Source organism: Chiloscyllium punctatum, chromosome 3 (genome assembly GCF_047496795.1).
Source record: "Chiloscyllium punctatum isolate Juve2018m chromosome 3, sChiPun1.3, whole genome shotgun sequence".
NCBI lineage: Eukaryota > Metazoa > Chordata > Chondrichthyes > Orectolobiformes > Hemiscylliidae > Chiloscyllium > Chiloscyllium punctatum.
The window spans coordinates 157,381,871-157,402,953 of record NC_092741.1 but is presented as its reverse complement, the minus strand read 5'-3'; the positions used below and the strand labels follow the sequence as shown (position 1 = coordinate 157,402,953).

The 21,083-nt window shown below is 52.4% G+C and overlaps 1 protein-coding gene across 12 annotated transcripts in view; it reads left to right on the top strand.

Annotated features, from left to right (window-relative positions):
- Positions 1-21,083, top strand: part of LOC140467006 (DNA (cytosine-5)-methyltransferase 3A-like) — a 638,661-nt gene that overhangs the window by 410,469 nt on the left and 207,109 nt on the right. For all 12 annotated transcript variants that reach the window (XM_072563080.1, XM_072563028.1, XM_072563020.1 and 9 more), the window contains one exon: positions 3,326-3,535. In XM_072563080.1, coding sequence (XP_072419181.1) covers positions 3,326-3,535 — 210 coding nt within the window. The remainder of the gene's footprint in view (positions 1-3,325; positions 3,536-21,083) is intronic.

The following is a 21,083-nucleotide window of genomic DNA, read 5'->3' as shown; positions in this document are numbered from 1 at the left end:
AGAAGTTTCCAATAAACGTTGTGCAGTCAATCCTCAGCTATTTCTCTCAACATTATTTAATATTTTCTCATCAACCTGTTCAGAGATGTTATGACACCCCTTTGGAGCAGGTAGGATAGGAACCCAGGCATAGTGGTTTAGGAGGTAGGTACACGACGACTGTTACATAAGAGCCCACAACATTATTTAAATTAACTTTTAAAAAAATTTAACCTATTTATCTAATCAATCTGTTCAGAGATGCTATTACACACCTCTACAACAGGTGGATCATGAAACCAGACCTCCTGGTCCGGGGTCTGGTAATGACCACTGTTCCACAAGAGCCCACAACATTATTTAATAGTGTTCCTTCTTATTAGGAAGCCTTATATTACACAAAATCTTCTTTGTGATCACTATCTCATTGGCCTAATTTAATAATCGTTAGTGCACATTAATGAGATCAAATGTGGGGGCCTCATTTTCAGAGATAAGCACTCAATTAAAGAGTAATACTTCTCATATTGTTACATCATAAAATGTTGCAATTTTCTTTTTCTGAGGCTGATTTAAGCGAATTCAAGTCATAATGATCCCGAATATTTCACTTTTGATTCCTGGTTACTTGCAACTGAACTGATCTAAACTGAACTGATATTAGACAATAGAGTGGGACAACATCTGTCCAGAGTTTCTATCCAATGACAGTTAGAAAGTATAGATGTGAGAATGTGAGGTGTGACAGTACTGATGAACCTTAACCTAATCTGAGGCAGTGCCTAAAGGCGAGAAATAAACTGAAAATTGAAAAATGTTCTTACGTGGGAATCAGGGTAACAAGGCTATTAGTGGTTTGACTGTGGCCTTGTGACCAGTTTACATGAAAATTTGGATCGAGTGAAGCATGCTCATCAAAAAAAGATGCCCTATGTAAAACCAGAATAATGAAATAGTCCTGAAAAATAAATAAAATGCAATGTTATTCCACTAGCCTCCTTTATACATGTATACATCTAGTAATTTCAGGAATGATCCATTTTCCTGCTGCTGTTTTACCTTTTGAGCATATTGTGTCCCAAATAACAATTGAGGGAATCTCGTGTGTTTCGTGAATTGGGTGTGTATGGTATTCTTCATTGTAATACTTTATTTTGAAGAAAAACAAATTAATAATTCACTTCAGCACACTGTGTAGACTGCAAATATAGTTTAATTTTTTAAAAAATTATCTCTTTCTCAGTAAGGTTCCATTTAGGCTTTACATTCATTTCCAGCTTTGCTGAATATTTTGTGTAATTACAGTATTTAGTAGCCATTTTAACAAACTGATTTCAAAAAATGCCTTGTGGATATCTCTAGTTCTTCAGTTGACTTAAAATTCTCATCCTGCTCTAGACTGCACACTCCTTTCCAACATGACATTCCTTTTGCCATGTGTTGTGATTTTTCTTTTAGTTATTGTGGCTGCGGGTGTTAGCGCTGAAACACAAGGAAGAGAATGTTTATGGAAACCCGAAGGTATAGGCTGGTAGAAAGTCTACCATAAATTTTGTCACTTAATATTATCAATGGATGACATCAGTAAATTTGGATCACAGTGGGTCAGATGGTGTCCATGGAGAGACCTTTGATGAAGAGTCATCTCAACTCAAAACGTTTCCTTGCTGTCTCTCCATGGATGCTGTCTGCCCTGCTGTAATCTCCAGCATTTGTTGTTTTCAGGACAGATATTTCATCGTCACCATTACTGAGCCTCCTTCCAATTCCAGATTCATTTATTGGAATGATTCATTATTTTCATTTTCCACCAGCTGCTGAATTGCTATCCCCAGAGCACCGATTTTGGTGTCTGAATTTCCAGTCTAGTGACATTACCACAATGTTTCTGTCTCCTGTATTGAATCTCACGGAGCTGGGCTAAAGTTGAATCTAGCCCCAGAGTTGAATGTCCACCTCGCCTGCATTATCGGCAAGGTATACCCTTAAGATAAGCTGGGGAACTAAGGTCATGACAGATTCAACATGTGGAAACAGTATCCCGGAGAGGTACAGTCCCTCATTCTGATTTTCATGGGGCAGAGATTTTCATATCCCATCCGTGGCGACTGCTTTACTGTCCAATTAATGTTTGAGCTCTTGAAGCTGGAAGGAAAATCAGAAAACTCTGTGAAAAAAGCAGCAGGTCACAAAGTAAGGTAAGTAAGAGAGTGGGCACTTGGGGACTCTGCAACTCTTTTCAAATTGAAATTCAAAATAATCTTGGGGTACAGTGAAGCAGTGGAGGTAGCCCTTATAGAAAGTACATCCTGCAAGACAGGACAGCCTTTACATCTGCCAGGAATTTGGAGAGTCACTGGAACATTGCTGTCAGCCTCCTTTTCTTGACCTTACTCACAGCTGCCACAGGGCAGGCAGGTTATCCTGTGCTCTTCCCACCATAACAACAGCCCCAGGGCAGGATGTACTGGCAGGCTGCCCTGATGAAAGGGTTTTTAACTCCCACCTTGATGGGGACCGTAAATCCAGACTCATATCTGGTACAGTGTTCACTGACATGAGGGTATACAAATTCCATAGTCACAGAGCTTTCCCATACTCTATATAACTTTCCACCTGGAAATACACAATAATCTTATGTGCTGGAGCTGTTTGGCCGACTTGCATCTTTCTACACATGAGACTAACTTGACCTTTGGACGTCTGTAGGCATCTGACAGTGGTTTCCGTAATCGGTGTGGCATAACTGATTGACCTCTTGCTTCTTGCAAATGCATCATTAAATTCAATGAATTTTTAAATACACAGGAAATACTTTACTCACAATCATGACTCGGTTTTCAGAAAACTGGGTTTTACATAATGAACAACTACCACGGGCAAATACTATCAGAGTTAACAAAAATAGAGATTGCTGGAAAAGCTCAGCAGGTCTGGCAGCACCAGTAGAGAGAAATCAGAGTTAATGCTTCAGGTCGAGTGACCCTTCCTCAGAATGGTGTTCTGACACAAAATGTTAACTCTGATTTCTTTCCATACGTGCAGAGTTTTTCCAACAATTGCTATTTTATTTTTGATTTACAGCAACTGCAATTCTTTTGTGTTTTTATTGTCAGAGTTAATATTTTTAGCAAACTAATTTACTTGGTAAAAGCTTTACATGAAAGTTGTCTTAATATTTCACAAAGGAACTACATTAGAAAGTACAAAATTTTAAAAGAATAGGAAGTATGAAGTATATTTATTCAGAGATGGTACAGATACTTGTTGAAAACCTCAAGTATTTCGAGCCTATTTTAAGATGTGTCCTCTCTTCCCCCTTGTCCCATCCCTTTGCTATCCACAGGCTGAGAAAAGGGCAAAACTTGTGGCTGTGATGAATGCCCAGGAAGAGAGCCCAGCTCAGAAGGAGAAAGAAACAAGCACAATCATTTCACAGCAGTCCTCTGATCCAACACCTTCCAGCATTTCAGCAAGTCCAGAACCGACAGTCATCACAAATGAAACCGCTGAGAAAACTGTGTCCAAACTCATCGATGAGGAAGCAGAGTATGAAGTAAGTGGATGTTTGTTTCACCCACGGCTGGATATTGACCAGCTCATTCTACATCATCTCTGATCAATCACCATGTGCTGCATGGTTCATGGAGTAATACTAACTGGGATTGTGATTGGGATTGAGATTTAGACTGGGACTGGTTTGGGACTGGGACTGGCATGGGATTGAGATTGGGAATGGCATGGAACTGGGATTGGCTTGGCACTGGAATGGGACTGGGATTGAGATTTAGACTGGGACTGGATTGGGGCTGGAATGGGACTGGGATTGAGACTGGGACTGGGATTGGATTGGGACTGGAATGGGATTGAGACTGAGACTGGGACTGGGATTGGCTTGGCACTGGAATGGGAGTGCAATTGAGATTTAGACTGGGACTGGTTTGGGACTGGGACTGGCATGGGATTGAGATTGGGAATGGCATGGAACTGGGACTGGGATTGGCTCGGGACTGGAATGGGACTGGGATTGAGATTTAGACTGGGACTGGAATGGGATTGGGAGTGGGATTGGATTGGGAGTGGAATGGGACTGGGATTGGATTGGGATTGGGATTGGATTGGGACTGGGATTGAGATTGGGAGTGGGATTGGGATTGGGATTGGATTGGGACTGGATTGGGATTGGGATTGGATTGGGACTGGGATTGAGACTGGGATTGGGAATGGGATTGGATTGGGACTGGACTGGGATTGGGACTGGGATTGGATTGGGACTGGGACTGGACTGGGATTGGGAGTGGAATTGGATTGGGATTGGGATTGGATTGGGACTGGACTGGGATTAGGAGTGGGAAAGGGAGTGGGATTGGATTGGGACTGGACTGGGATTGGGAGTGGGGAGTGGGAGTGGGATTGAATTGGGACCGGGATTGGAAGTGGGATTGGATTGGGACTGGACTGGGATTGGGAGTGGGATTAGATTGGGACTGGACTGGGATTGGGATTGGGACTGGGATTGGACTGGGATTGAGAATGGGTCTGGGATTGGGAGTGGGTCTGGGATTGGGAGTGGGATTGGATTGGGACTGGATTGGGATTGGAACTGGAATTGGGTGTGGATTGGATTGGGATTGGACTGAGATTGGGAGTGGTATTGGGAGTGGGATTGGGACTGGACTGAGATTGGGATTGGGAGCGGGATTGGGACTGGGTCTGGGATTGGGAGTGGGATTGGGACTGGATTGGGAGTGGGATTGGGAGTGTTTCTGGGATTGGATTGGGAGTGGGACTGGACCGGGATTGGGAGTGGGTCTGGGAATGAGAGTGGGAGTGGGATTGGGAGTGGGTCTGGGATTGGCAGTGGGTCTGGGATTGGGATTGGGAGTGGGTCTAGGATTGGGAGTGGGTCTGGGATTGGGAGTGGGTCTGGGATTGGGAGTGGGAGTGGGTCTGGGATTGGGAGTGGGCCTGGGATTGGGAGTGGGCCTGGGATTGGGAGTGGGAGTGGGTCTGGGATTGGGAGTGGGCCTCAAATTGGGAGTGGGAGTGGGTCTGGGATTGAAAGTGGGTCTGGACTGGGATTGGGAGTGGGTCTGGGTTTGGGATTGGGAGTGGGTCTAGGATTGGGGTTGGGAGTGGGTCTGGGATTGGGAGTGGGGGTGGGTCTGGGATTGGGAGTGGGGGTGGGTCTGTGATTGGGAGTGGGAGTGGGTCTGGGATTGGGAGTGGGTCTGGGATTGGGAGTGGGTCTGGGATTGGGAGAGGGAGTGGGTCTGGGAGTGGGATTGGGTCTGGGATTGGGAGAGGGAGAGGGTCTGGGAGTGGGATTGGGTCTGGGATTGGGAGAGGGAGTGGGTCTGGGAGTGGGATTGGGTCTGGGTCTGGGATTGGGAGTGGGTCTGGGAGTGGGAGTGGGTCTGGGATTGGGAGTGGGAGTGGGTCTGGGATTGGGAGTGGGTCTGGGAGTGGGAGTGGGCCTGGGATTGGGAGAGGGAGTGGGTCTGAGATTGGGAGTGGGTCTGGGATTGGGATTGGGAGTGGGTCTGGGATTGGGATTGGGAGTGGGTCTGGGATTGGGAGAGGGTCTGGGATTGGGATTGGGAGTGGGTCTGGGATTGGGATTGGGAGTGGGTCTGGGATTGGGAGAGGGTCTGGGATTGGGATTGGGATTGGGTCTGGGTCTGGGTCTGGGTCTGGGACTGGGAGAGCCCCTCCCCCTCCCTGTGTGTGAACATGGCGGCGGTGCTGGCGGTTTCCCTCAGACCCCGGGCCCGGGCTCAGACTCTCCCCGAGCGCGGGGACAGGCCGGTATGTGCCCCCCCCCCCCCCCCGGTTATACTTTACCCGCGGAGGGTGTATTTGTGTCTGTTTATTTATTTGTGTTTGTGTTGGAACCGGGCGGCAGGGAACTCGGTGAGAGAGAGAAACATGGAGACACGGGGGAGGGGGAGATACTGTTAATGGGGACATTGGGGGGGGGGGAGATACTGTTAATGGGGACACGGGGGGGGGGGGAGATACTGTTAATGGGGACACGGGGGGGGGAGATACTGTTAATGGGGACACGGGGGGGGGAGATACTGATAATGGGGACACGGGGGGGCAGATACTGTTAATGGGGACACGGGGGGGGAGATACTGTTAATGGGGACACGGGGGGGGGAGATATTGTTAATGGGGACACGGGGGGGGAGATACTGTTAATGGGGACACGGGGGGGGGAGATACTGTTAATGGGGACACGGGGGGGGAGATACTGTTAATGGGGACACGGGGGGGAGATACTGTTAATGGGGACACGGGGGGGAGAGATACTGTTAATGGGGACACGGGGGGGGGAGATACTGTTAATGGGGACACGGGGGGGGCAGATACTGTTAATGGGGACACGGGGGGGGAGATACTGTTAATGGGGACACGGGGGGGGGAGATACTGTTAATGGGGACACGGGGGGGAGATACTGTTAATGGGGACACGGGGGGGGAGATACTGTTAATGGGGACACGGGGGGGGGAGATACTGTTAATGGGGACACGGGGGGGAGAGATACTGTTAATGGGGACACGGGGGGGAAGAGATACTGTTAATGGGGACACGGGGGAGGGGGAGAGATACTGTTAATGGGGACACGGGGGAGGGGGAGATACTGTTAATGGGGACACGGGGGAGGGGGAGAGATACTGTTAATGGGGACACGGGGGAGGGGGAGATACTGTTAATGGGGACACGGAGGGGGGAGATAATGTTAATGGGGACACGGGGGGGAAGAGATACTGTTAATGGGGACACGGGGGAGGGGAGATACTGTTAATGGGGACACGGGGGGAGAGATACTGTTAATGGGGACACGGGGGGGGAAGAGATACTGTTAATGGGGACACGGGGGAGGGGGAGAGATACTGTTAATGGGGACACGGGGGAGGGGGAGATACTGTTAATGGGGACAAGGGGGGGAGATACTGTTAATGGGGACACGGGGGGGGAGAGATACTGTTAATGGGGACACGGGGGGGGAGAGATACTGTTAATGGGGACACGGGGGGGGGAGAGATACTGTTAATGGGGACACGGGGGAGGGGGAGATACTGTTAATGGGGACATTGGGGGGGGGAGATACTGTTAATGGGGACACGGGGGAGGGGGAGATACTGTTAATCGGGACACGGGGGGGAGATACTGTTAATGGGGACACGGGGGGGGGAGATACTGTTAATGGGGACACGGGGGGGGGGAGATACTGTTAATGGGGACACGGGGGGGGAGATACTGTTAATGGGGACACGGGGGGGGAGATACTGTTAATGGGGACATGGGGGGGGAGATACTGTTAATGGGGACACGGGGAGGGGAGATACTGTTAATGGGGACACGGGGGGGAGATACTGTTAATGGGGACACGGGGGGGAGATACTGTTAATGGGGACACGGGGGGGGGAGATACTGTTAATGGGGACACGGGGGGGGGAGATACTGTTAATGGGGACACGGGGGGAGAGATACTGTTAATGGGGACACGGGGGGGAGAGATACTGTTAATGGGGACATTGGGAGGGGAGATACTGTTAATGGGGACACGGGGGGGAGAGATACTGTTAATGGGGACACGGGGGAGAGAGATACTGTTAATGGGGACACGGCGGGGGAAGAGATACTGTTAATGGGGACACGGGGGAGGGGGAGAGATACTGTTAATGGGGACACGGGGGGGGGAGAGATACTGTTAATGGGGACACGGAGGAGGGGAGATACTGTTAATGGGGACACGGGGGGGTAGAGATACTGTTAATGGGGACACGGGGGAGGGGGAGAGATACTGTTAATGGGGACACGGGGGGGGAGAGATACTGTTAATGGGGACACGGGGGGGGAGAGATACTGTTAATGGGGACACGGGGGAGGGGGAGATACTGTTAATGGGGACAAGGGGGGGGAGATACTGTTAATGGGGACACGGGGGGGAAGAGATACTGTTAATGGGGACACGGGGGAGGGGGAGATACTGTTAATGGGGACAAGGGGGGGGAGATACTGTTAATGGGGACACGGGGGGAGAGATACTGTTAATGGGGACACGGGGGGTAAGAGATACTGTTAATGGGGACACGGGGGGAGAGATACTGTTAATGGGGACACGGGGGGTAAGAGATACTGTTAATGGGGACACGGGGGGTAAGAGATACTGTTAATGGGGACACGGGGAGGGGGAGAGATACTGTTAATGGGGACACGGGGGAGGGGGAGAGATACTGTTAATGGGGACACGGGGAGGGGGAGAGATACTGTTAATGGGGACACGGGGGAGGGGGAGATACTGTTAATGGGACACGGGGGGGAAGAGATACTGTTAATGGGGACACGGAGGGGTAGAGATACTGTTAATGGGGACACGGGGGGGGAAGAGATACTGTTAATGGGGACACGGGGGGGGGAGATAATGTTAATGGGGACACGGGGGGGGAGAGATACTGTTAATGGGACACGGGGGGGAGATACTTTTAATGGAGACACGGGGGGGAGGGGGAGAGATACTGTTAATGGGGACACGGGGGGGGAGAGATACTGTTAATGGGGACACGGGGGAGGGGAGATACTGTTAATGGGGACACGGGGGAGGGGAGATACTGTTAATGGGGGACATGGGGGAGATACTGTTAATGGGGACACGGGGGAGGGGAGATACTGTTAATGGGGACACGGGGGAGGGGAGAGATACTGTTAATGGGGACACGGGGGGGGAGAGATACTGTTAATGGGGACACGGGGGAGGGGGAGAGATACTGTTAATGGGGACACAGTGGAGGGGAGATACTGTTAATGGGGACACGGGGGAGGGGAGATACTGTTAATGGGGACACGGGGGAGAGATACTGTTAATGGGGACACGGGGGAGGGAGAGATACTGTTAATGGGGACACAGGGGAGGGGAGAGATACTGTTAATGGGGACACGGGGGAGGGGAGAGATACTGTTAATGGGGACACGGGGGAGGGGAGATACTGTTAATGGGGACATGGGGGAGGGGAGATACTGTTAATGGGGACACGGGGGGGGGAGATACTGTTAATGGGGACACGGGGAGGGGAGATACTGTTAATGGGGACACGGGGGAGGGGAGAGATACTGTTAATGGGGACACGGGGGAGGGGAGAGATACTGTTAATGGGGACACGGGGGAGGGGAGATACTGTTAATGGGGACACGGGGGAGGGGAGATACTGTTAATGGGGACATGGGGGAGATACTGTTAATGGGGACACGGGGGAGGGGAGATACTGTTAATGGGGACACGGGGGGCGAAGAGATACTGTTAATGGGGACACGGGGGAGGGGAGAGAAACTGTTAATGGGGACACGGGGGAGGGGAGATACTGTTAATGGGGACACGGGGAGGGGAGATACTGTTAATGGGGACATGGGGGAGATACTGTTAATGGGGACACGGGGGAGGGGAGATACTGTTAATGGGGACACGGGGGAGGGGAGAGATACTGTTAATGGGGACACGGGGGGGGGAGATACTGTTAATGGGGACACGGTGGGGGGGAGATACTGTTAATGGGGACACAGGGGGGAGATACTGTTAATGGGGACACGGGGGGGGAAGAGATACTGTAAATGGGGACAAGGGGGGGGTAAGAGATACTGTTAATGGGGACACGGGGGGGGGAAGAGATACTGTTAATGGGGACATGGCGGGGAAGATACTGTTAATGGGAACATGGGGTAGGGAGATACTGTTAATAGGGACATGGGGGGGAAGATACTGTTAATGGGAACATGGGGTAGGGAGATACTGTTAATGGGGACATGGGGGGGAAGATACTGTTAATGGGGACATGAGGGGGAAGATACTGTTAATGTGCACACGGGGGGGGGAAGAGATACTGTTAATGGGGACATGGGGGGGAGATACTGTTAATGGGGACACGGGGGGGAAGAGATACTGTTAATGGGGACATGGGGGGGAAGAGATACTGTTAATGGGGACACGGGGGGAAGAGATACTGTTAATGGGGACACGGGGGGGGAAGAGACTGTACTGTTATGACATGGGGGGGAAGAGATCCTGTTAATGGGACATGGGGGGGGAAGATACTGTTAATGGGGACATGAGGAGGAAGAGATACTGTTAATGGGGACATGGGGGGGGAAGAGATACTATTAATGGGACATGGGGGGAAGATACTGAGAGGATACTGTTATGGGATACATGGGGGGAGATACTGTTAATGGGGACATGGGGAGATTGTGCACGGGGGGAAGAGATACTGTTAATGGGGACAATGGGGGGGGGAAGAGATACTGTTAATGGGGACACGGGGGGGAAGAATACTTAATGGGACACGGGGGGGAAGAGATACTGTTAATGGGGACATGGGGAGGGAACGAGATACTGTTAATGGGACATGGGGGGGAAGAGATACTGTTAATGGGGACATGGGGGGGGAAGACTGTTAATGGGACATGGGGGGGAAGAGATACTGTTAATGGGACATGGGGGGAGATACTGTTAATGGGGACACGGCGGGGGAAGAGATACTGTTAATGGGGACATGGGGGGGAAGAGATACTGTTAATGGGGACACGGGGGGGAAGAGATACTGTTAATGGGGACATGGGGGGGGAGATACTGTTAATGGGGACACGGGGGGGAGATACTGTTAATGGGGACATGGGGGAGATACTGTTAATGGGGACACGGGGGAGATACTGTTAATGGGGACACGGGGGGGAAGAGATACTGTTAATGGGGACACGGGGGAGGGGGAGAGATACTGTTAATGGCGACACGGGGGGGAAGAGATACTGTTAATGGGGACACGGGGGAGGGGGAGAGATACTGTTAATGGGGACACGGGGGAGGGGGAGATACTGTTAATGGGGACAAGGGGGGGAGGTACTGTTAATGGGGACACAGCGGGGGAGAGATACTGTTAATGGAGACACGGGGGAGGGGAGATACTGTTAATGGGGACACGGGGGGGAGAGATACTGTTAATGGGGACACGGGGGGGAAGAGATACTGTTAATGGGGACACGGGGGAGGGGGAGAGATACTGTTAATGGGGACACGGGGGAGGGGGAGATACTGTTAATGGGGACAAGGGGGGGAGGTACTGTTAATGGGGACACAGGGGGGGAGAGATACTGTTAATGGGGACACGGGGGAGGGGAGATACTGTTAATGGGGACACGGGGGGGAGAGATACTGTTAATGGGGACACGGGGGGGAAGAGATACTGTTAATGGGGACACGGGGGAGGGGGAGAGATACTGTTAATGGGGACACGGGGGAGGGGGAGATACTGTTAATGGGGACACGGGGGGGAGAGATACTGTTAATGGGGACACGGGGGGGGGAGAGATACTGTTAATGGGGACACGGGGGAGGGGGAGATACTGTTAATGGGGACAAGGGGTGGGAGATACTGTTAATGGGGACACGGGGGGGAGAGATACTGTTAATGGGGACACGGGGGAGGGGGAGATACTGTTAATGGGGACATGGGGGGGAAGAGATACTGTTAATGGGGACACGGGGGGGAGAGATACTGTTAATGGGGACACGGGGGGGAGATACTGTTAATGGGGACACGGGGAGGGGGGGAGATACTGTTAATGGGGACACGGGGGGGAGAGATACTGTTAATGGGGACACGGGGGGGAAGAGATACTGTTAATGGGGACACGGGGGAGGGGGAGAGATACTGTTAATGGGGACACGGGGGAGGGGGAGATACTGTTAATGGGGACACGGAGGGGGTAGATAATGTTAATGGGGACACGGGGGGGAAGAGATACTGTTAATGGGGACACGGGGAGGGAGATACTGTTAATGGGGACACGGGGGGAGAGATACTGTTAATGGGGACACGGGGGAGGGGAGATACTGTTAATGGGGACACGGGGGGGAGAGATACTGTTAATGGGGACACGGGGGGAGAGATACTGTTAATGGGGACACGGGGGAGGGGGAGAGATACTGTTAATGGGGACACGGGGGGGGAGATACTGTTAATGGAACACGGGGGAGGGGGAGAGATACTGTTAATGGGGACACGGGGGAGGGGGAGAGATACTGTTAATGGGGACACGGGGGAGGGGGAGATACTGTTAATGGGGACAAGGGGGGGAGATACTGTTAATGGGGACACAGGGGGGGGAGAGATACTGTTAATGGGGACACGGGGGAGGGGGAGAGATACTGTTAATGGGGACACAGTGGAGGGGGAGATACTGTTAATGGGGACACGGGGGGGGAGATACTGTTAATGGGGACATGGGGGAGATACTGTTAATGGGGACACGGGGGGGGGGAGATACTGTTAATGGGGACACGGGGGAGGGGAGAGATACTGTTAATGGGGACACGGGGGAGGGGAGATACTGTTAATGGGGACATGGGGGAGATACTGTTAATGGGGACACGGGGGAGGGGAGATACTGTTAATGGGGACATGGGGGAGATACTGTTAATGGGGACACGGGGGAGGGGTGAGATACTGTTAATGGGGACACGGGGGAGGGGAGATACTGTTAATGGGGACACGGGGAGGGGAGATACTGTTAATGGGGACATGGGGGAGATACTGTTAATGGGGACACGGGGGAGGGGAGAGATACTGTTAATGGGGACACGGGGGAGGGGAGATACTGTTAATGGGGACACGGGGGAGGGGAGATACTGTTAATGGGGACATGGGGGAGATACTGTTAATGGGGACACGGGGGAGGGGAGATACTGTTAATGGGGACACGGGGGAGGGAAGAGATACTGTTAATGGGGACACGGGGGGGGAGAGATACTGTTAATGGGGACACAGTGGAGGGGGAGATACTGTTAATGGGGACACGGCGGGGGGAGATACTGTTAATGGGAACACGGGGGGGGGAGATACTGTTAATGGGAACACGGCGGGGAAGAGATACTGTTAATGGGGACACGGGGGGGGGAGATACTGTTAATGGGGACACGGGGGAAGAGATACTGTTAATGGGGACACGGGGGCGGGAAGAGATACTGTTAATGGGGACACGGGGGGGAAGAGATACTGTTAATGGGGACAAGGGGGGGGGAAGAGATACTGTTAATGGGGACACGGGGGGGGAAGAGATACTGTTAACGGGGACATGGCGGGGGAAGATACTGTTAATGGGAACATGGGGTAGGGAGATACTGTTAATGGGGACATAGGGGGGAAGATACTGTTAATGGGAACATGGGGTAGGGAGATACTGTTAATGGGGACATGGGGGGGAAGATACTGTTAATGGGGACATGAGGGGGAAGATACTGTTAATGTGCACATGGGGGGGAAGAGATACTGTTAATGGGGACATGGGGGGGGAGATACTGTTAATGGGGACACGGGGGGGAAGAGATACTGTTAATGGGGACATGGGGGGGAAGAGATACTGTTAATGGGGACACGGGGGGGGGAAGAGATACTGTTAATGGGGACACGGGGGGGGAAGAGATCCTGTTAATGGGGACATGGGGGGGAAGAGATACTGTTAATGGGGACATGAGGGGGAAGAGATACTGTTAATGGGGACATGAGGGGGGGAGAGATACTGTTAATGGGGACATGGGGGGGAAGATACTGTTAATGGGAACATGGGGTAGGGAGATACTGTTAATGGGGACATGGGGGGGAGATACTGTTAATGGGGACATGGGGGAGATACTGTTAATGTGCACACGGGGGGGGGAGAGATACTGTTAATGGGGACATGAGGGGGGGAGAGATACTGTTAATGGGGACATGGGGGGGAAGATACTGTTAATGGGAACATGGGGTAGGGAGATACTGTTAATGGGGACATGGGGGGGAGATACTGTTAATGGGGACATGGGGGAGATACTGTTAATGGGGACATGGGGGGGGAAGATACTGTTAATGGGGACATGGGGGAGATACTGTTAATGTGCACACGGGGGGGGGAGAGATACTGTTAATGGGGACATGGGTGGGGGAAGAGATACTGTTAATGGGGACACGGGGGGGAAGAGATACTGTTAATGGGGACACGGGGGGGGGAAGAGATACTGTTAATGGGGACGCGGGGGGGGAAGTGATACTGTTAATGGGGACACGGGGGGGGAAGAGATCCTGTTAATGGGGACATGGGGGGGGGAAGAGATACTGTTAATGGGGACATGGGGGGGGGGGAAGAGATACTGTTAATGGGGACATGGGGGGGGAAGAGATACTGTTAATGGGGACATGGGGGGGAAAGAGATACTGTTAATGGGGACATGGGGGGGAAGATACTGTTAATGGGAACATGGGGTAGGGAGATACTGTTAATGGGACACGGGGGGGGAAGAGATACTGTTAATGTGGACATGGAGGGGGGAAGAGATACTGTTAATGGGGACATGGGGGGGGAAGAGATACTGTTAATGGGGACACGGGGGAGGGGAGATACTGTTAATGGGGATATGGGGGAGATACTGTTAATGGGGACATGGGGGGGAAGATACTGTTAATGGGAACATGGGGTAGGGAGATACTGTTAATGGGGACATGGGGGGGAAGATACTGTTAATGGGAACCTGGGGTAGGGAGATACTGTTAATGGGGACATGGGGTAGGGAGATACTGTTAATGGGGACATGGGGGGGAGATACTGTTAATGGGGACATGGGGGAGATACTGTTAATGTGGACACGGCGGGGGGAAGAGATACTGTTAATGGGACACGGCGGGGGGAAGAGATACTGTTAATGGGGACATGGGGGGGAAGTGATACTGTTAATGGGGACATGGGGGGGAAGAGATACTGTTAATGGGGACATGGGGGGGGAAGAGATACTGTTAATGGGGACATGGTGGGGGGTGAAGAGATACTGTTAATGGGGACACGGGGGAGGGGAGATACTGTTAATGGGGACATGGGGGGGGAGATACTGTTAATGGGGGACACGGGGGGTGGAGATACTGTTAATGGAGACACGGGGGGGGAGAAACTGTTAATGGGGACACGGGGGGGGATACTGTTAGTGGGGACATGGGGGGGAAGATACTGTTAATGGGAACATGGGGTAGGGAGATACTGTTAATGGGGACACGGGGAGGGGAGATACTGTTAATGGGGACATGGGGGAGATACTGTTAATGGGGACACGGGGGAGGGGAGATACTGTTAATGGGGACACGGGGGAGGGGAGAGATACTGTTAATGGGGACACGGGGGGGGAGAGATACTGTTAATGGGGACACGGGGGAGGGGGAGATACTGTTAATGGGGACAAGGGGGGGAGGTACTGTTAATGGGGACACAGGGGGGGAGAGATACTGTTAATGGGGACACGGGGAGGGGAGATACTGTTAATGGGGACACGGGGGGGAGAGATACTGTTAATGGGGACACGGTGGGGAAGAGATACTGTTAATGGGGACACGGGGAGGGGGAGAGATACTGTTAATGGGGACACGGGGGAGGGGGAGATACTGTTAATGGGGACACGGGGGGGGAGAGATACTGTTAATGGGGACACGGGGGGGGGAGAGATACTGTTAATGGGGACACGGGGGAGGGGGAGATACTGTTAATGGGGACAAGCGGTGGGAGATACTGTTAATGGGGACACGGGGGGGAGAGATACTGTTAATGGGGACACGGGGGAGGGGGAGATACTGTTAATGGGGACATGGGGGGGAAGAGATACTGTTAATGGGGACACGGGGGGGAGAGATACTGTTAATGGGGACACGGGGGGGAGATACTGTTAATGGGGACACGGGGAGGGGGGGAGATACTGTTAATGGGGACACGGGGGGAGAGATACTGTTAATGGGGACACGGGGGGGAAGAGATACTGTTAATGGGGACACGGGGGAGGGGGAGAGATACTGTTAATGGGGACACGGGGGAGGGGGAGATACTGTTAATGGGGACACGGAGGGGGTAGATAATGTTAATGGGGACACGGGGGGGAAGAGATACTGTTAATGGGGACACGGGGAGGGAGATACTGTTAATGGGGACACGGGGGGAGAGATACTGTTAATGGGGACACGGGGGAGGGGAGATACTGTTAATGGGGACACGGGGGGGAGAGATACTGTTAATGGGGACACGGGGGGAGAGATACTGTTAATGGGGACACGGGGGAGGGGGAGAGATACTGTTAATGGGGACACGGGGGGGGAGATACTGTTAATGGGGACACGGGGGAGGGGGAGAGATACTGTTAATGGGGACACGGGGGAGGGGGAGAGATACTGTTAATGGGGACACGGGGGAGGGGGAGATACTGTTAATGGGGACCAGGGGGGGAGATACTGTTAATGGGGACACGGGGGGGGGAGAGATACTGTTAATGGGGACACGGGGGAGGGGGAGAGATACTGTTAATGGGGACACAGTGGAGGGGAGATACTGTTAATGGGGACACGGGGGGGGGAGATACTGTTAATGGGGACATGGGGAGATACTGTTAATGGGGACACGGGGGGGGGGAGATACTGTTAATGGGGACACGGGGGAGGGGAGAGATACTGTTAATGGGGACACGGGGGGGGAGATACTGTTAATGGGGACATGGGGGAGATACTGTTAATGGGGACACGGGGGAGGGGAGATACTGTTAATGGGGACATGGGGGAGATACTGTTAATGGGGACACGGGGGAGGGGTGAGATACTGTTAATGGGGACACGGGGGAGGAGAGATACTGTTAATGGGGACACGGGGGAGGGGTGAGATACTGTTAATGGGAACACGGGGGGGGAGATACTGTTAATGGGAACACGGCGGGGAAGAGATACTGTTAATGGGGACACGGGGGGGGAGATACTGTTAATGGGGACACGGGGGGGAAGAGATACTGTTAATGGGGACACGGGGGGGGAAGAGATACTGTTAATGGGGACAGGGGGGGGGAAGAGATACTGTTAATGGGGACACGGGGGGGAAGAGATACTGTTAATGGGGACATGGCGGGGGAAGATACTGTTAATGGGAACATGGGGTAGGGAGATACTGTTAATGGGGACATGGGGGGGAAGATACTGTTAATGGGAACATGGGGTAGGGAGATACTGTTAATGGGGACATGGGGGGGAAGATACTGTTAATGGGGACATGAGGGGGAAGATACTGTTAATGTGCACATGGGGGGGGAAGAGATACTGTTAATGGGGACATGGGGGGGGAGATACTGTTAATGGGGACACGGGGGGGGAAGAGATACTGTTAATGGGGACATGGGGGGGAAGAGATACTGTTAATGGGGACACGGGGGGGGAAGAGATACTGTTAATGGGGACACGGGGGGGGAAGAGATACTGTTAATGGGGACATGGGGGGGGAAGAGATACTGTTAATGGGGACATGGGGGGGGGGAAGAGATACTGTTAATGGGGACATGGGGGGGGGGTAAGAGATACTGTTAATGGGGACATGGGGGGGGAAGAGATACTGTTAATGGGGACATGGGGGGGAAAGAGATACTGTTAATGGGGACATGGGGGGGAAGATACTGTTAATGGGAACATGGGGTAGGGAGATACTGTTAATGGGGACACGGGGGGGGGGGAAAGAGATACTGTTAATGTGGACATGGAGGGGGGAAGAGATACTGTTAATGGGGACATGGGGGGGAAGAGATACTGTTAATGGGGACACGGGGGAGGGGAGATTCTGTTAATGGGGATATGGGGGAGATACTGTTAATGGGGACATGGGGGGGAAGATACTGTTAATGGGAACATGGGGTAGGGAGATACTGTTAATGGGGACATGGGGGGGAAGATACTGTTAATGGGAACCTGGGGTAGGGAGATACTGTTAATGGGGACATGGGGTAGGGAGATACTGTTAATGGGGACATGGGGGGGAGATACTGTTAATGGGGACATGGGGGAGATACTGTTAATGTGGACACGGCGGGGGGAAGAGATACTGTTAATGGGACACGGCGGGGGGAAGAGATACTGTTAATGGGGACATGGGGGGGAAATGATACTGTTAATGGGGACATGGGGGGGAAGAGATACTGTTAATGGGGACATGGGGGGGAAGAGATACTGTTAATGGGGACATGGGGGGGAAGAGATACTGTTTATGGGGACATGGGGGAGATACTGTTTGTGGGGATATGGGGGAGATACTGTTTATAGGGACATGGGGGGGGGGGTAGGTACTGTTTATGGGGACATGGGGGGTGGAGATACTGTTAATGGGGACATGGTGGGGGGTGAAGAGATACTGTTAATGGGGACACGGGGGAGGGGAGATACTGTTAATGGGGACATGGGGGGGGAGATACTGTTAATGGGGGACACGGGGGGGGGAGATACTGTTAATGGAGACACGGAGGGGGAGATACTGTTAATGGGGACACGGGGGGGGATACTGTTAGTGGGGACATGGGGGGGAAGATACTGTTAATGGGAACATGGGGTAGGGAGATACTGTTAATGGGGACACGGGGGGGAGATACTGTTAATGGGGACATGGGGGAGATACTGTTAATGGGGACATGGGGGGGGAAGATACTGTTAATGGGGACATGGGGGAGATACTGTTAATGGGGACGCGGGGGAGGGGAGATACTGTTAATGGGGACACGGGGGGGAGATACTGTTAGTGGGGACATGGGGGGGAAGATACTGTTAATGGGAACATGGGGTAGGGAGATACTGTTAATGGGGACACGGGGGTGAGATACTGTTATAGGGAGATACTGTTAATTGGACATGGGGGAGATACTGTTTATGGGGACATGGGGGAGATACTGTTTATGGGGACATGGGGGAGATACTGTTTGTGGGGATATGGGGGAGATACTGTTTATAGGGACATGGGGGGGGGGTAGGTACTGTTTATGGGGACATGGGGGGGGGGAGATACTGTTTATGGGACATGGGGGGGGAGATACTGTTTATGGGGACATGGGGGAGATACTGTTAATGTGCACACGGGGGGGGGGAGAGATAATGTTAATGGGGACACGGGGGGGGAAGAGATACTGTTAATGGGGACATGGGTGGGGGAAGAGATACTGTTAATGGGGACACGGGGGGGAAGAGATACTGTTAATGGGGACACGGGGGGGGAAGAGATACTGTTAATGGGGACACGGGGGGGAAGTGATACTGTTAATGGGGACACGGGGGGGGAAGAGATCCTGTTAATGGGGACATGGGGGGGGAAGAGATACTGTTAATGGGGACATGGGGGGGGGGAAGAGATACTGTTAATGGGGACATGGGGGGGGGAAGAGATACTGTTAATGGGGACATGGGGGGGAAAGAGATACTGTTAATGGGGACATGGGGGGGAAGATACTGTTAATGGGAACATGGGGTAGGGAGATACTGTTAATGGGGACACGGGGGGGGGGAAGAGATACTGTTAATGTGGACATGGAGGGGGGAAGAGATACTGTTAATGGGGACATGGGGGGGGAAGAGATACTGTTAATGGGGACACGGGGGAGGGGAGATACTGTTAATGGGGACATGGGGGAGATACTGTTAATGGGGACATGGGGGGGAAGATACTGTTAATGGGAACATGGGGTAGGGAGATACTGTTAATGGGGACATGGGGGGGAAGATACTGTTAATGGGAACCTGGGTAGGGAGATACTGTTAATGGGGACATGGGGTAGGGAGATACTGTTAATGGGGACATGGGGGGGAGATACTGTTAATGGGGACATGGGGGGGGGAAGAGATACTGTTAATGGGGACATGGGGGGGGGAAAGAGATACTGTTAATGGGGACATGGGGGGGAAGATACTGTTAATGGGAACATGGGGTAGGGAGATACTGTTAATGGGGACATGGGGGGGAAGATACTGTTAATGGGGACATGAGGGGGAAGATACTGTTAATGTGCACATGGGGGGGGAAGAGATACTGTTAATGGGGACATGGGGGGGGAGATACTGTTAATGGGGACACGGGGGGGGAAGAGATACTGTTAATGGGGACATGGGGGGGAAGAGATACTGTTAATGGGGACACGGGGGGGGGAAGAGATACTGTTAATGGGGACACGGGGGGGGAAGAGATCCTGTTAATGGGGACATGGGGGGGGAAGAGATACTGTTAATGGGGACATGGGGGGGAAGAGATACTGTTAATGGGGACATGAGGGGGGGAGAGATACTGTTAATGGGGACATGGGGGGGAAGATACTGTTAATGGGAACATGGGGTAGGGAGATACTGTTAATGGGGACATGGGGGGGAGATACTGTTAATGGGACATGGGGGAGATACTGTTAATGTGCACACGGGGGGGGAGAGATACTGTTAATGGGGACATGAGGGGGGGAGAGATACTGTTAATGGGGACATGGGGGGGAAGATACTGTTAATGGGAACATGGGGTAGGGAGATACTGTTAATGGGGACATGGGGGGGAGATACTGTTAATGGGGACATGGGGGAGATACTGTTAATGTGCACACGGGGGGGGGAGAGATACTGTTAATGGGGACATGGGTGGGGGAAGAGATACTGTTAATGGGGACACGGGGGGGAAGAGATACTGTTAATGGGGACACGGGGGGGGAAGAGATACTGTTAATGGGGACACGGGGGGGGAAGTGATACTGTTAATGGGGACACGGGGGGGGAAGAGATCCTGTTAATGGGGACATGGGGGGGGGAAGAGATACTGTTAATGGGGACATGGGGGGGGGGAAGAGATACTGTTAATGGGGACATGGGGGGGGGAAGAGATACTGTTAATGGGGACATGGGGGGGAAAGAGATACTGTTAATGGGGACATGGGGGGGAAGATACTGTTAATGGGAACATGGGGTAGGGAGATACTGTTAATGGGGACACGGGGGGGGAAGAGATACTGTTAATGTGGACATGGAGGGGGGAAGAGATACTGTTAATGGGGACATGGGGGGGGAAGAGATACTGTTAATGGGGACACGGGGGAGGGGAGATACTGTTAATGGGGATATGGGGGAGATACTGTTAATGGGGACATGGGGGGGAAGATACTGTTAATGGGAACATGGGGTAGGGAGATACTGTTAATGGGGACATGGGGGGGAAGATACTGTTAATGGGAACCTGGGGTAGGGAGATACTGTTAATGGGGACATGGGGTAGGGAGATA